The sequence below is a fragment of the Prunus persica genome, chromosome G1 (assembly GCF_000346465.2).
Source record: "Prunus persica cultivar Lovell chromosome G1, Prunus_persica_NCBIv2, whole genome shotgun sequence".
Classification (NCBI taxonomy): domain Eukaryota; kingdom Viridiplantae; phylum Streptophyta; class Magnoliopsida; order Rosales; family Rosaceae; genus Prunus; species Prunus persica.
The window spans coordinates 22,989,095-23,004,394 of record NC_034009.1 but is presented as its reverse complement, the minus strand read 5'-3'; the positions used below and the strand labels follow the sequence as shown (position 1 = coordinate 23,004,394).

General features: G+C 38.0%; 5 protein-coding genes across 6 annotated transcripts; 2 read left to right on the top strand and 3 right to left on the bottom strand.

Annotated features, from left to right (window-relative positions):
• On the bottom strand, positions 33-3,686 carry LOC18789569 (protein NEOXANTHIN-DEFICIENT 1). 2 transcript variants are annotated; one of them, XM_020570160.1, is made up of 12 exons: positions 3,250-3,686; positions 2,962-3,124; positions 2,720-2,884; positions 2,543-2,626; positions 2,238-2,301; positions 2,011-2,057; positions 1,504-1,558; positions 1,364-1,402; positions 992-1,160; positions 665-728; positions 512-568; positions 33-371 (listed from the first exon to the last, which is right to left on the bottom strand). In XM_020570160.1, exons 3-12 carry the CDS (start codon positions 2,782-2,784, stop codon positions 131-133), a joined length of 885 nt encoding a protein of 294 aa, XP_020425749.1. In that variant the 5' UTR covers positions 2,785-2,884; positions 2,962-3,124; positions 3,250-3,686; the 3' UTR covers positions 33-130. The 2 variants fall into 2 exon arrangements, with proteins under 2 accessions (XP_020425749.1, XP_007225771.2); XM_007225709.2 differs by having other exon boundaries at positions 45-371; positions 2,962-3,686.
• LOC109950605 (pentatricopeptide repeat-containing protein At5g13270, chloroplastic) lies at positions 3,975-6,815 on the bottom strand. The gene has a single exon (XM_020570144.1). The coding sequence runs from the start codon at positions 6,731-6,733 to the stop codon at positions 4,439-4,441; it is 2,295 nt and encodes a 764-aa protein (XP_020425733.1). The 5' UTR covers positions 6,734-6,815; the 3' UTR covers positions 3,975-4,438.
• LOC18792572 (aspartokinase 2, chloroplastic) lies at positions 7,398-11,604 on the top strand. Its single transcript, XM_020570977.1, has 13 exons — positions 7,398-7,979; positions 8,087-8,169; positions 8,262-8,302; positions 8,462-8,616; positions 8,769-8,918; positions 9,045-9,140; positions 9,398-9,514; positions 10,025-10,144; positions 10,267-10,359; positions 10,486-10,602; positions 10,896-11,012; positions 11,113-11,175; positions 11,256-11,604. Exons 1-13 carry the CDS (start codon positions 7,572-7,574, stop codon positions 11,406-11,408), a joined length of 1,713 nt encoding a protein of 570 aa, XP_020426566.1. The 5' UTR covers positions 7,398-7,571; the 3' UTR covers positions 11,409-11,604.
• Positions 11,675-13,627, top strand: LOC18790142. Its single transcript, XM_007226162.2, has 7 exons — positions 11,675-12,208; positions 12,311-12,446; positions 12,548-12,591; positions 12,686-12,796; positions 12,868-12,960; positions 13,055-13,161; positions 13,292-13,627. The coding sequence occupies exons 1-7, from the start codon at positions 12,117-12,119 to the stop codon at positions 13,411-13,413; spliced, it is 705 nt and encodes a 234-aa protein (XP_007226224.1). The 5' UTR covers positions 11,675-12,116; the 3' UTR covers positions 13,414-13,627.
• LOC18788737 (light-regulated protein) lies at positions 13,730-14,727 on the bottom strand. Its single transcript, XM_007223662.2, has 3 exons — positions 14,324-14,727; positions 14,068-14,226; positions 13,730-13,973 (listed from the first exon to the last, which is right to left on the bottom strand). Exons 1-3 carry the CDS (start codon positions 14,515-14,517, stop codon positions 13,898-13,900), a joined length of 429 nt encoding a protein of 142 aa, XP_007223724.1. The 5' UTR covers positions 14,518-14,727; the 3' UTR covers positions 13,730-13,897.

The following is a 15,300-nucleotide window of genomic DNA, read 5'->3' as shown; positions in this document are numbered from 1 at the left end:
ATGCGAGATGTTCTATTGACAACAAGTTGATGTCCTACTCAAAGTTGCAAGAAGCTGAGACTAAATTCTTACTTTTGAAATCACAGCAAGGCAGAAGAAATTATTTGGAATATTATAACAGATAGCACAATCAAGAGGTTGCTAGAGAGTTGTTAAAGCTGTTGGGAACTACAACTGGAGCTTCAACCTGCATTTTCATACAACTGAACTTTAATGCCAATATAGGCTTTGATGACATCACAGCTACACAGAGGTTCTTGCTATTATCCATGAATTCTTCTGTCGCGTGATGGATTTCTGAAGATTGTTCTGCCTCGCTCTTTGGCATCGAAGGTGGTCCTGATACCTTTGCTGGATGCACTGCTCGCACCCTACAGAATTTAATCAGATGGAAATCCATGTAAACCAAGGAAAGATAACACATTTTCCCAATACCAAGTTGTCACTCGAGTTTGGTGGAAAAGAGTTTAACATTAATGAAGCTTGATGAACATAAAAAGGTAAATGAAACCTGCACTCAATCTGGCAAGAGTACTTGAGAAGGTTGGGATAATATTCTGTACGGCCGCTGCAATTTCACAGCACAAGGAAATACATAAGGGAAAAAATGAACTCTAATAGCATAGGGAGTATGCACAAGACAGAAACCAAGGGAGAAACTTACCTAAAACTTGGAAGTGACATTTTGATCGCTGGCCCCATCCAGTTGCCAATATTTGATGCAGGCACTGCCATCACCAAACTCGTAATTAGGAACATCGATGATTTAATCAAGCAAAAGGATGAAAACTACAGAAGGAAAAAATCCAAACATAGAGTTATGAACTTATGTTTTCCTCTCTAAGATGAAAACCCCCTGCTCTATTATCTTTGTTATGTTGAAAAGCTATGACAACAATGCCAAGAGAGATGTTTTCAATAGAAAATTGATGAAATAAGCAAAAATTAAGTGGCCACTCTACAAATCAGATGTTCAGATTAACAAACTTACCAAAAGTGGTAAGGTTGATATTACAGATATCTTTTACAGTTGGATCGTTGATTTCAGTCACTTGAACATCCATACAATCTCTTGGTTCACAGAAAACAGCATTCATGCCAATTGCATTTAGAAATCCAATATTTTTGCTCTTTGATTTTCCTGAAACTGCTGTAATTGTCTGCATTATGCAGAAAACACATTACATACTACATAAGGATGACTAAGGAAACAGTAAATGATTTCTCGAATACTAAATGTAGGTGAAAAATGCATCCCTAGTCCACCTTAAGTATGAAGAGTTTGCTATATGCAGAAGCATATAAAAGCAGGGTAACTTCAATATTTTATGCAAGCTGACGACAAATGAGCATTCAAGGGTACCTTAGAAAACCTCGCAACGTGACTTGGAAGCCCCACTTCCTGCAAGAAGCGACTACAAGCAACATAAGAACTATAGAAGAACAATAAGAAATTGTGACTAGCTCTATTGCAAAATGCCTTATGCTTATGCAGCCTCCCACCTTTCGTCCATGATCACAAGCTTCATAACTATTCACCAGCACCTTAGCTGCCCATCTGTTTGACAAAAACAAGTCAAACTGCTTCTGTATAAGTACTCCATAACCAATGTTTCCACAACAGTTTTATTTCATCTACATTTCAAAACAAGAACAAAGTAATTATTTAGATATCATTAGACATAGCTCAGTAGTCAGACCTCTCTGCTAAAGAGGATGTACCAAGTCTAAACACCCTTTCACAATGTCACAACTGACACAAAAGAAAATAAAAAGAAGAAGAAGAAGAAGATATAACTCAATTGGTAGCCGCATAACTCGTCTAAAGAGGGGCATAAGTTTGTTGAGATATTATTCAGTCCAGTTGAGAAGAAAATAAGGTGCTTTAGATGGTTGAAGTAACTTTGTTTTTGTTGCTTTAGATAGTTTAGAAATTGGGGTATTGTTGCCTAACAAGATTGTATGCTCTTCATCTTATTATGAAGAAAGATAAGGTTGAAGAAAACATACGCGCAAGATGTTGGTGGGCTCCATACAAGTCCAGCAATTACAACGAGCTGGGAGGGAGAAAACAAACGCAGTCCAGTTAGTGACTGGTTGAATAAACTTGAAAATTATTATTTTCCACATCTTTGCTAAAGCAAACATGGATCACTCCTACAATAAACCAAGTAATGAGAAGAAAACTGATATATTAACTTTTTGTACCAAGGCCAAAAAAGTATGAAGATATGAACCTCATCAAAGACTCCAGCTGGACTGTCATCATAGTTGGCAAGAAAGAAGCCACCAAGGGTATACCTGCAAAGTGTAAACACATGTTTGGTAATCAAATTCTTAAAACACCACGAAACATATGAACCCGTTACTGGAGGCTAATATCAGGAGCAACATATAAAAGTGATGAGAAACCAACAAATCTATTTAGGTTGGGAAAGCAAATATATGGACAAGGTCTTGTTACTAAATATGTAGAGCTCTCACATTATGCTCCTGTACCGCTCTCAATCATTTAAGCAACAATGTTACTAAGTATACTAACCCAAATGCTTCAACTAATCTGAACTCTTTTGGGATGCATGCACGAACAGTTGCTGCTTTGACAAGATGGAATTGATACAACGCACTGATTAGAAAAATCAGGGCAATCAGTCAGCAGAGTCCTTTTTCATGATTGGGAACAAAAGGCCAAAAAACCCAAGTGTTGTTGGACACTTACCTGCCTTTGAATATCCATGGAGGCTTTCCATAGCTCGAGGAACATTTCATTTGTCCAATATCCATGAACTTTAGACTACTTCAACAAAAGTGCTTTATCCAGAAGCAAGTTTGAAACTTTGAAGATGGAGAAGATCATGTGATTTAAATTGCATCCAGGGAGCCCCTAAACAAAATTGCATCTTTTATTAGAAGCACAGAAGATTTTTTGTGACATAATGAAAATACAAAGGGCATACGCACCTCATGGTGCTAACAAATATCATTTGCCCTGTTTTGTTAGACAGTGCAGAGATTGTCTTAGCCATGTTGTGATTTTGCCCTGTTCTCTAGCACATACATTCTTGAATTGTAGGGGTGGGAGCACTTCTCTTATTTATTTGATGTTCAAGAAGCAAGTTTGAAACTTGAAAAAAATCAGGTATTGTTAAACTCAACTGATTAAATCTTCAAGACATGCAGAATTCAGAAAACCATGAGAAGATCAAAAGCACCAGACTTCGAAAAAAGGAACACAAATGTATAGCTCACCTTAAAGAAATGAAGCCAACCAAGAAAAGCTGCACATAAAAAAGCCCATCTTCCTGAGAATGAGAAGAAGAAAGCAAGCAGGCAAGCGAAGGCTTTTTTTTTTCACTTGAGTTATGGGAAGAGAGATGAAACCCAGAAGGCAACAGAGCGGAAACAGTGAGTTGTGTGAGAGTGGGTGAAAGAGGGAATTTAATTTAAGAAGGGGAGAGAAACCAGCAGAGATGACGGGGATTGGCTGGCTTAGCTGATACATGAGTTGCCATAGTAGGAGTGGATTTGTGGATAGGATTTTATTTGGCGCCAACTGAAAATAACAATTACCCATAATACCATAAAGTACCATAACCATTACCATCCAACTGCAACTTGCCAACTGCCATCAAAAGCTCCTTTGTTTCTTTCTCTTTCGTATATGGTTTATTTTTCATAATAATTATCCAAGTGATGAATGATGATGCAATCATAGGAGGTGGGTTTTTGTTTGTTTCTGTTTCTTAATTCTTTAGATCTAAGCAGATTTCCTGGATCCCAACTCCATTATTATACTGGTTCTTGTGCATCCCTTTGAATTTTTCAATATATGAAACTTGATATTCAACAACTTTAAAAACTCATATTCTAATACACTTTGGGGAAGTTGGAATTCTTAATAGTTATTTACTTTCCCGTAGTGTCCAGTCCATTTGTCAAATGAAGGTTTTCTTCTATGGTGATGCTGGTTTAGAGACCCACTAAAAAAAGCAGAAAGAAATAATATCTCTTGCTGCGCTTGCTTTGCCCGTGATTTCTTCACACAAAATCTTGAGATTCTCGTACAAAAACGTGTCAACAGAATCAACACACATATTGTCACTTTAGCCCCCACTAAATTATTGCAAGAGGCAGTAAAAAATAACTACTATTATCACCACCGACTGCACCAATCCTCCGTATTATTGGGTATCGCTTCTGTTCGTCCCCATGCACTTGGAAGTTGGAGGTGACTTGAGCTTCCTCTTGATGCATCAGGCAGCAGCAACCAGAAAGAGACACATGGCAAGAAGCAGTAAGTAACCAAGCTTGTCATACACAGACACGTGTGCACTCACATGCAATGGTGGCTAGAGGAAGACCAGCCCCACTTGTGGCCTAGGCTTCCAGAAAAAAAGTGCCATGCCCAAATCTCCATTGGGCAGTGAGATTGCAGAAGTTACCAATAATCTCTACAAGAACACTCCCCCAACTCAAAGTTATGAAATCTACTAGAATCTCTCACAACAATTGCACGCCCTGTTACCACAGAAACATGTTTTGCAAATTCATGGCAATCTTTGCAGGCCCTGATGTTCTTGAAAACCACAATTGGGACATTACTTGGTGTGGATATGAGCCCAAAAGCTATAGCAAGTCTCTCACTATGCTCAAGAAGCTGTTCTTTCCTCTCAGGAAAACCATTCAATACATCCTCTTCAGTTAGAAGGGAATCTTCAGCCTCCCTGAAAGAAATGCTCAGCTCCTTCAGTTTTGAGTATATTTGCTCTATTTGAGGATGGTGTTGATCACCCACTATAAACCGGTGCTTTTCCCCCTTGACAGTGATCCAGCTGCATCCTATTTCTTTTCTCAAGTCCCTTTCAGCCATCATTCTTCTAAAAACTGCAGCTTCTTCCCATTTTCCAGATGAAGCATGCAAATTAAACATGATTATGTAACTAGCAGTGTCCTCTGGGTCCAGCTGGAGGAGGTTCTCAGCTGCAAACTTCCCAAGCTCCAGATTTCGATGTATCCAACATCCCCCCAATAAACTTTTCCAGCTCATTGCATCGGGTTCAAACGGCATACTCTTTATCAGTTCAAGTGCCTCTTGTAGTAGCCCAGCACGAGAGTATACATCAATCATACAATCGTAATGATCGATGGTTGGTTCTACATCATATACACAGCTCATTGAATCCAAATACTGCTTTCCTTCTGTGACCAAACCTGAATGGCTGCAAGCAGTTAAAACTGCTATAAACGTTACTGAATTTGGCCTTACACCAGAATCCTGCATTCTATGGAAAAGCCTAAGAGCTTCAGAGGCATTGCCATGATAAGCATAACCGCTAATTATAGAAGTCCAGGCCACAGTATCAGGTTTACCTATCGATTCAAATGCTCGATAGGCATAGTCCAATCTGCCACATTTTGAGTACATCGTAATCATTGCACTTGCTCCATGCAACAATGCAACGAGCCCTCTTTTTATCGCATCAGCATGAACTTGAGTGCCTAAATTTACATCTGCAATTGCAGAGCATGCTTGAAAAATGCTCGTATATACGAATGAATTTAAAGTAACACCTTTACAAATTAAAGACTGAAAAATCTTGACACACTCCTCAAATTTCCCACTCTGGCAGTAGCCTGAGATTATAGCACTCCATGAAACATCATTTGGTTCATGTATTCTCTCAAACGCTCGGCAAGCAGATTCAAAGTTTGCACATTTGACATAGAAGTCCACTAGAGGTGTTCCTACAGAAACCTCAGAATCCAACCCAAGTTTAACACTATAACCATGGATTTGCTTTCCCATAATCAGGTCCTCCAAACCAGCACATGCCTTAAGAATTATCGAAAACACAAAGTCATCCACTTCTACACTTTTCCTAACCATCTCAGCAAACAATTCTAGAACCTCCTCCAGTTTCTCATCTTCAGTATAGCCCACCATCAACCCAGTCCAAACCACAGCATTCTTGTCAGCCATCCTATCAAAAACAAGCTTAGCACCCTCTAACCATCCACACTTTACATACATGTTTGCAATTGACGTGTCAATCGAAACATTACTATTCATCCCTGTTCTTATCACATAAGAATGTATCTGTTTGCCAAGCTCTAAAAGCGAATGCTCAGTCAAGGACTTTAAGAGGCTCGTAAAAATAGACGAGTTCGGTCTAATCCCAGACTCTAGCATATGCGAAAACATCAAAATAGCTCTCTTCAAAATACCCTTTTGCGCATAAGCGGATATAATTATAACCCAAGAAACCAAATTCTTGTGAAGCATCTCATCAAACATTTTCTGTGCATCTGATAAACTCCCACAATCGCAATACATCTGAAGAGCATCATTCTCAAGAAATTCAGGTGGGCTCTTAATTGTTTTTCGCAACCAATCGTGCACAAGTTTTCCATCTGATAAGGAACCCATTAATCCACATTTTTCAAAGAGGCATTTATAAGATTGAGGACTGACGGAGACACCTGCTTCGTTCATGTGCTTGAGAAAGTCACGAGCTTCTTTGAGCTTCCCTTGCTTAGATAGAGAAACCAAGTGCACATTTTCGACTTGACCACTTTCTATTTGGCGGGTATTGATCGAAGGAGCGGTGAATTTGAGAGAGACCCACGAAGGAATTTGAGCAAAGTTTGCAGCTTTTGTAGATGGAGTCTGATCATGATGATGTAAACCGCAGGAAGTTAGCAAAGAACATTGAACTGTGAAAGAAGAAGACATTCAAAATTAAGCTTTTGATTCAAAAAAATCTCTAGTTTACAAGTTCAGGATTTCGTTACTTCGTTCAAACTTTGTTGCAGACCCGTCTGAGCGACGATAGTCTTTTTGAAGGCTTAATGGTAATTTTCCATTTCTGTAAGAAGTAAGGACAAACAAACGATACAGTATCCATTAGCCCCGTTTGGTTCACGGAATGAATTTGAGGGAAAATCATTTCTCATGTCATTTTTCAAAGAATGAAAATGAAAATGTCAGGAAAGTAACCGGGAGATTTCACTTTGTTTCCTTTCTCATGTTTGTTTTGAGTAGGAATGAAAAACAAAGTTTGTATAATTTTCTAATTATACCCATATTAAATCAAATTTAAAAAAATATATTTAATGATACGTTGTAATTATAAATTGTTCATAGGAACAAAATAGTCATGAAAATTATGCATTGAATGTTGGTTCATTTTCCCAAACTTTCTCATGAGGAGGAAAAACAAAACCCAAGTTAAGAAGAGACTTTACTTTCCCCTATACTTTTTCATGTGTCAGACAACTATTTCTCATACATGCACTTACTAAACATGAAAAAGCAACTGAATTCATTTCCAAATCTTGTTTCCCATTAACCAAACCGGCCTTAGGGTAAAAAGATATATATAAACAAAAAACGCCGTAGTGGATGATGGGTGTTTTGCCCTTTTGCCTCCCCTTCGTTCCCGATACAGAAATTTCACTCACGCGTTTGGTTGCCAAAGAAACGTCTGGAAAACAAATGAAAATCCAATAAATCAGAAACCCTGAATTTGATTATTCGTCGAAGCAACTTCGGTACAGAGTCAGATAAGCAAATGGAGGCTTCATTGCATTTCCACGGGGTTAGAATTCCCTGCTACTCACGAACTCCAAGACTCTCACACTTATCGAGCAAGCCATGGCTCTCTTCGGTGGCCTCACCATCACGATCATTCCATGCGGCAATGGAAAATGCATGTAAAGGCATTAGCTTGAGAGGTAACAGCGAGAAGAAAAGAATTGAAGCTGTGCTTGGAGGAGAAGAAGAAGAAGAAGAAGAGAAAGCAACAGGGAGCCATGGCTCTGATACAGCACCATTCACTTGCGTGATGAAGTTCGGAGGATCGTCGTTGGCATCGGCAGAGAGGATAAGAGAGATTGCTCAGCTCATTGTCAGTTTTCCTGATGAAAAGCCTGTTGTTGTGCTCTCTGCCATGGGGAAGACCACTAACAACCTCTTACTTGTAATGAACTTTTCATTGTTATCTGATTAAGTTATTCAATTGTGTGATTTGATTGCTTAATTATAATGCGATTGGATGGCTGTGATTTATGTATAACGTATGCATAGGCTGGGGAGAAGGCTGTCAGTTGTGGGGTCTCGAATGCGTCAGAAATTGAAGAATTGAGCTTTATAAAACAACTGCATCTCAGGTTAACTCATCATTTTCCTTTATCTTTCTCATTTTCTTTTTCAATTGTGCTTTAGAGCTGTTGTTAAAAACTGTGTGATTGCATTTGCTCAGGACTGTTAGAGAACTTGGAATTGATAGCTCCGTTATTTCTGGTAAGAACTTTAAGTGAAGGGATGAATTTTTTTTTTTTAATGTCTGAATTTCCTCATTTGTTGTGTTGAATTGTTTTAATTTTATTAATAAGGTCTAGGATCAGTTGTTAATTGGAAACTTTGGGTGTTTGCCCCTTTTTTTCCTGGGACATGTTGCAGCGTACTTAGAAGAACTAGAGCAATTGCTGAAGGGAGTAGCTATGATGAAAGAGTTAACTCTCCGCACAAGAGACTATCTAGTTTCATTTGGAGAGTGCATGTCCACAAGGATCTTTGCAGCTTATCTAAATAATTTTGGTGTTAAGGCACGCCAAGTATGTATACTCCATCTTTCGAAAATATGCATTTGACAATATTTTCTTTCTTCTGATTCTTTTGGATTATTTTCTCTAGTGCATCGTTACTCTCTTTGTTAGTAGCCACTTAAGATATTTTGTTGATGATGGTTGCTATTAATGTACTGCAGTATGATGCATTTGACATTGGTTTCATAACAACAGATGACTTCACCAATGCTGACATCTTGGAAGGAACTTACCCATCCGTTGCTAAAAGATTAAATGATGATTGGATTAGTGATCCTGCAATTCCGGTTGTTACTGGTTTTCTCGGAAAGGTCTTTCCCCTGGCTAGCTGCCCAATCAAATTCCTGCTCACATGTTTGATTTGAAGTCTCAGTTTCTGATGAAATTAATATTTAGTGGCTGGGCTTTCAACATTGCATCTGTTTTATTGATTGCAGGGCTCAAAATCTTGTGCAGTTACTACCCTGGGTAGGGGTGGTAGTGATTTAACAGCGACAACCATTGGTAAATCCCTAGGCTTGCGAGAAGTTCAGGTGAGATTAGGCTCTAAATGCATGTATCACCAGAACTCATGTAGATATGCACCCTATCATGCTTGCATTCATCACTTGTGTTTATTCTGATTGCATGCTGATGGTTGTCTGTTATTTTATTGATGTAGCTAACATGGCTAGCATTTTATTGGAGATTTTGTGCATTTCTTTTTCTAATTAGCAGGAACTGTATGCTAGTATTCATTTTGAATTTATTAGGCAAACACATATAGAAGCTAATTTAACAGTTTTAACAGGTGTGGAAGGATGTTGATGGTGTTTTGACCTGTGATCCTAGTATATGTCCTGATGCAGAACCTGTTCCCTATTTGACTTTCGATGAGGCAGCTGAGCTTGCATATTTTGGTGCTCAGGTAGATTCTGTTTACTCTTGCAGTTTAGATGTTATTTTCTAATTAGAGGACTCAACCAGTTGGTTGAAATTTTAGCCTTAATATTATCTCTGCAGCATGTGTTTATGAGAGAACCTATGGCTATAGACAGAGAGTTAACAAATTGAAGGGATACTGCAGAGTTTTTTTTTTTTCAAGTATTTATAGATGGGTATAAAGTGGGCTTTGGACTCCCATACATGAAGTGCGCATTAGACTCCCATCCCATCCATGAAGTGCTTTGGACTAAGTTTGTGGACTAAGACTTCCACTAAAGCAATATTTGTATTCAATTCATGAGCATCTTTTATTCAGATGATGAGCCCCACTTTTTTTCTTGTATAATTGTGATTAGACAGACAAAGCATTCTTCTAGTAATTGTATGAAGAAATGTAGATGGAATCTTGATGAGAGCTAGCCATTTAGCATCGGTGGTAGAAATAGAGCACTTAGGTAGAAAGATAAATATAATTGCACTGACAATTGCGCAGGTTCTACATCCACAATCCATGAGACCGGCTAGAGATGGCGAGATTCCTGTTAGGGTCAAGAACTCTTATAACCCTAAAGCTCCTGGTACCCTCATCACTAAAACAAGAGATATGAGCAAGGTTTGGGCAGCTTTATCTTCTCTTTTCTTTTCTTGTTTTCTTGAGAATTGAAGTGTGTGTAAAATTCAAACATTCTTGATCTTTTATTTTTACCCCAATCTATCCCTTGAAATCAACTTCAGGCTGTTCTAACCAGCATAGTTCTGAAGCAAAATGTCACCCTGTTGGATATTGTCAGTACACGCATGCTTGGTCAAGTTGGCTTCCTTGCAAAGGTGAGAAACTCTTTGTTTCCTTGGTTTTGTTTTTGCAGTTGTTGCCATATTGCTTTTCTTGTTTTGGAATTTCTGATTGTAATTGTCGTGATGTCCCCCCTACGGTGGGATTCATCATCCAAATAGGTGTTCTCGACCTTTGAAGATTTGGGCATTTCTGTGGATGTTGTTGCAACAAGTGAAGTCAGTTTATCTTTGACATTGGATCCATCAAAGTTTTGGAGTAGAGAACTAATTCAGCAGGCAAGCATATAATCTTATGTTCTTTATGTAGGATTTATTTGTTGTTCTAAGTTGTAATTCTTTTAAAGCTGTTTATACCTTTTCAAGGTCCCTGTGAATAAGAGGCATCCTTTTGTAAGGATGCACAATGTAAAATACATAAAGATACACGGTGTGAAACTCATAGACAATAGATATGGATTGTCAGTCTCGACGTTCGTTTTAGTTAAGAGCCAACACTGGTACATCACTAGTTGAAAGATTTGTCTGTGCTAATTTTCTGAATGCGTACAAATTGGTGGCATATGTAACAGGAACTTGACAAGATGGAGGAAGAACTCGAAAAAATTGCATTCGTGAATCTTCTGCAGCGTAGATCAATCATCTCACTCATAGGGAATGTTCAGTATTCTTCATTGATACTAGAGAAGGTGTTATGTTTCCCTCTGCAATGTTCTAGAATTTGTCCAGAAGAGATGTTTTCTTTTCCTCTTCTTTCTTATCTCATATAGTTGGCTTTCCTTCTCGCAGGCATTTCATGTTCTCCGAACCAATCAAGTCAATGTCCAAATGATCTCGCAAGGCGCATCTAAGGTCTCTCAGTCATAACTCATAATATTTCACTCATTCATTATTTTTCTTTGCTGTCTAATAATTGATTTGTTATAAATCAGGTGAACATCTCATTGATAGTAAATGATAGTGAAGCTGAAAAATGCGTCAAGGCCCTTCACCATGCCTTTTTTGAGAGCGATGACCTGTCGGAGGTAGTACTGGAATCTGGATTTGGAAATGGGTCAGCCACGCTATTGCCAATAGAAACATGATGATTCTGAGCCAATGTAATCTTATGAACACAATTTTCTCCTTTGCTGATTTAGGCCCTTTATCTTGCAACTGTAGTTGCAAACTTATGAGTTACCTCCATCTGAATTTCTTGAGAAGTTGTTTTTCTTTTCCTTTTGCTGAAATGAACTGGAAATTCAAGGTTTTATGCTATGCTTATATACTTCCCATCGAGTATGTCTTGCAGAGCAATTTACATTGGTCTTAACTTTTTGGAGATTGGCTACTCTTTCGATAGTCCGCAGTGTGCTCTCTTAACTATTATGCCATTCAATGCATAACAACATGCATTGGAAATATTTATATTAGTTAGAAAAGATTTTGAAATTCACTGTAATAGTAGGCAAGGCATAATTAATTTCAAATATATTTGCAGGAACAAAAACGCATATATAAGTGAAAGTAAGAGCTAAAATCCATATACTAGGCCTTGGCAAAATAATATATTTCTAACTGGAGGGTTCCAAATTATTGTGGGTGCCTCTATTTTCCTATAAATAATAAATAATAAATTTTTTGGCGCCAACTAGATTATTGTTCATGAAAAGAAGAAAAAAAAACACAGAAAAAGGCACGCCGGTAAAATCCAAGATGGGTTTTTTGTAAGGCCCGGGTTTTGTGATTTGGACCAACCAAGTATAAATTTCCATCTGACTGTTGACATTGTAGCTTCAGGCTTCAGCTCAACCATGGTGCAGAGATTTTTCTCAGTGAGGCAAATGGACCTCCAACAAAACAGCCAATCCCACCCTGTCATGCTTCTCTCTGGCCCTCCTTCCTGGTATTCGTAATTCAACTTTCCATATATATATATATATATATATATATCTCTCTCTCTCTCCATTTCTCTCTCTAATTGCTTTGTGTCTTCATTTTTTTGCAGCGGAAAAACCTCCTTAATATTCCAGTTTGCATTCAACTCCGCAATGGGGGAGGGCCACCATGGCAATACTAATGGTAAAGTGATGTTCATTTGCAACCGCCGCAAGTTAGAGGTCAAGCCCCCTTATCTTTCCCAGGTACCTCTTCTCTTTCTTTTTTTTCTTTTAAAAATAAATCTATTTATTATTTGAGATATTTCAGTACCCATAAGCCATTTTTCTGTGCTAAACATTTTCAGGGCGTTGATTCATCCTCTGAGACATTTCAGCGCATACAAATGAAGTGAGTTTACCCTTTGAAGCTTTCTTGATCATAACACTTCTAAAGAATGATGATGTATAAATGGGATTTTTGAGACAAGTTTTCATCTGTATAGGTATGTGGATGATGATGAAGGAATTAAGAAGTACTTTGCTGCATTTCACCTGCATGAGACATTTCCTGTGGCAGTTGTTATTGATGATTTTGGAGATTTCTTTGACGAAAGGTATTTCCTTTCTTCTTTTCTTGTTCACTAGTGTCAATCTGTTAATTTAATTTTTTTACTTTCAATTAAAGGAGCTGCCAAGAAAGATATGGTAACCCACGTGGAAGAGACTTAGCAATGGTTCGGACACTAGCTTTATGTCACAATGCCATGGTTCATGCCAAGTGAGTAATTAACCTTTTTTAATTATAATTAGTGACTTAATTTGCTCTGTTCAGTAACAATAGTAGTATGGTAAGCTTTAACTTTTCATGGTAGTGAAACGAGTCCTTGCAAGCTTCTGCTGTCTGATACACACCATGGAGACTCCCCAAGGTTGCTCTTCATCTACAAAAGATGGGTTACAACCATTTTTACAATTCAAGGTTTGTTTAGCAATGGGACGGTTATGCATTATAATTTTATATGGAATATTAGAATAAGTGTTCTTTTATTTTTTTTGGGTATATGATCTTTGCAACATATTATAATTGGGAGTTTGTGTGTGTGCTGAAGGTGATGGCTCTGGATCGTTTGTTCTAAAGGACAATAGCAATTCAGGGAGAACAAAGACTGCTAAGTATTCCATTTCTCTCCAGTATCTTTTTCTGGAAGAGATCACTGAAGCGAGTGAATAGCAGGCGTATCGGATTTAGGCTCAAAATTACTTGAAGCTCTGTGACATTTGATGCCTAAACATGTCAGTGTTAATATCTGCTCTTCATTGTTCTTGTTCATAATGTGATTTCTGTAGAAACCCTTAAAAACTGTGTGATGTGCAAGCTCTGAAACTTGATATGATCAGTAAATAGTATTTCAAATGTCAAGAAACAAATCTTTTCTTAGTTCTAATCATTGGAGAATATACTGATTCATCAATTATCTGGTTTCCGAGTCGTAGGTAGTATCCCTGATTCTGAGTTTTTCAAATATTGAAGCAAAGAAAATTGTGAAGATCAGAATTTGCAACTAGAATTTCCCAACTGGGCTATATTCTTACATGTTCATGTTCATTATTTATTATTCAAGAACATTGCCAGCTACCCTTCCAAATAGTAATTATTCACAAAATTATTAGAGTCAACAATAGAGCTGAGATGAGAAAAGAAAAGATCTCAGGGCCTAGTGAACCCCTCTCTGATACTCAGGCTCACAAAATTCTCCTCCCAGATCATCACAAGCCTCTCCAGGAAAGACCCTGCAGCAATCATCAACATAAAACCATTTTAGACAATCAAAAAGAAAATACAAAATTTCATACCTCAAACCAATAAAAAGATTATTCATCTTACGTCTTGGGGCTGTCGTACTCTAGATAATCTCTATCCAACTGCTCAGAAGTAGTCTTGGCTGTGTTGTTCCTGTCTTCTGGTTTGAGCTTCACCTCAGGATACATTTCGACATCACAAGCTTCTCCTCCGATTGTGTCGCAAGCCTCTGCCGGAAAAACACTGTAAATTTCACAAATTAATGCTTATGCTTGAGCAAACAATTGATTAGAATATTAAGATCAATAAGAAGAAAGAGCTGAGAGTGGTATTGACTTACGAAGTGACGGAGCTGTAATCAACAGCAGAAGGGTCTTCTGTGACATTGGCTGCCTTGAGTGGGGGGCACCTTGGGGATTTTAGTAGCCTTGGAATGGAGGAGCTGCATGGCAAGGCAAGGGACTTGGTGGTGGTGGGTGTTGCAAGGGCAAGGGGTGATACAGATGGTGGTGGGAGACGTAGAATGGCCTGCATTTTGTTGGAAGTAAGTTGGTTTTGATTTGCTCGAGTTAAGAGGGGCAAAAGCTCAGCACTATAATATATCAGCCTGGGCAATGACTTGGATGGATATTGGATAAGGTAGCATAGATTTTTTGAGACCGGATAAGATATTAACTTTCTGCTTTAACTGGGAATTTGGTGGTGAACTAAATGGATTGATATTTCGTCCACAAAAACAAAACTAAATGAATGGATTGAGAGATGCTCATACTTGGATTTTTCTCCCACACTCCGGTTTTCCAACTCCAGTTTTTGTCTTTCTTTATTTTCTTTGGCAATTTGACATTTCACCCACAGGCCGAAGTGAGACAAAGCAAACACCTTCCGGCCCAAACACTTGCAATTTCTCCCACCACTAATTTTTGTATATAACATGAAGCCCAAGGCCCAAAAAGCTAACAAACTATAATACCCCTGACCCTCGAAAAAAATTTAGTTGCAACAAAAATAGAACTATCTTGCTATCTCCTGCCAATAATAATATGTCATGTAGAAGTGTTATCCTATATAATGTTATTGACTGGAACCTGAAAGTAGAAAAAAGTTTGATCTCCGTTTCATGGAAGTCTTCTCCCACCCTCACCTTGTGACTTGGGGGATTTCTCATCTGTTGAGAAGAAAAAGAATTCCTCTCCTTTAAATAATTTTCTCTTAATAATTATCTTGCAATATATATATATACCCTAGAGCATTCACAATGATACTCTCTATTTTTTTGTTAAATTTTAGCTAAAAACATATAAAAGTTATTTTAGG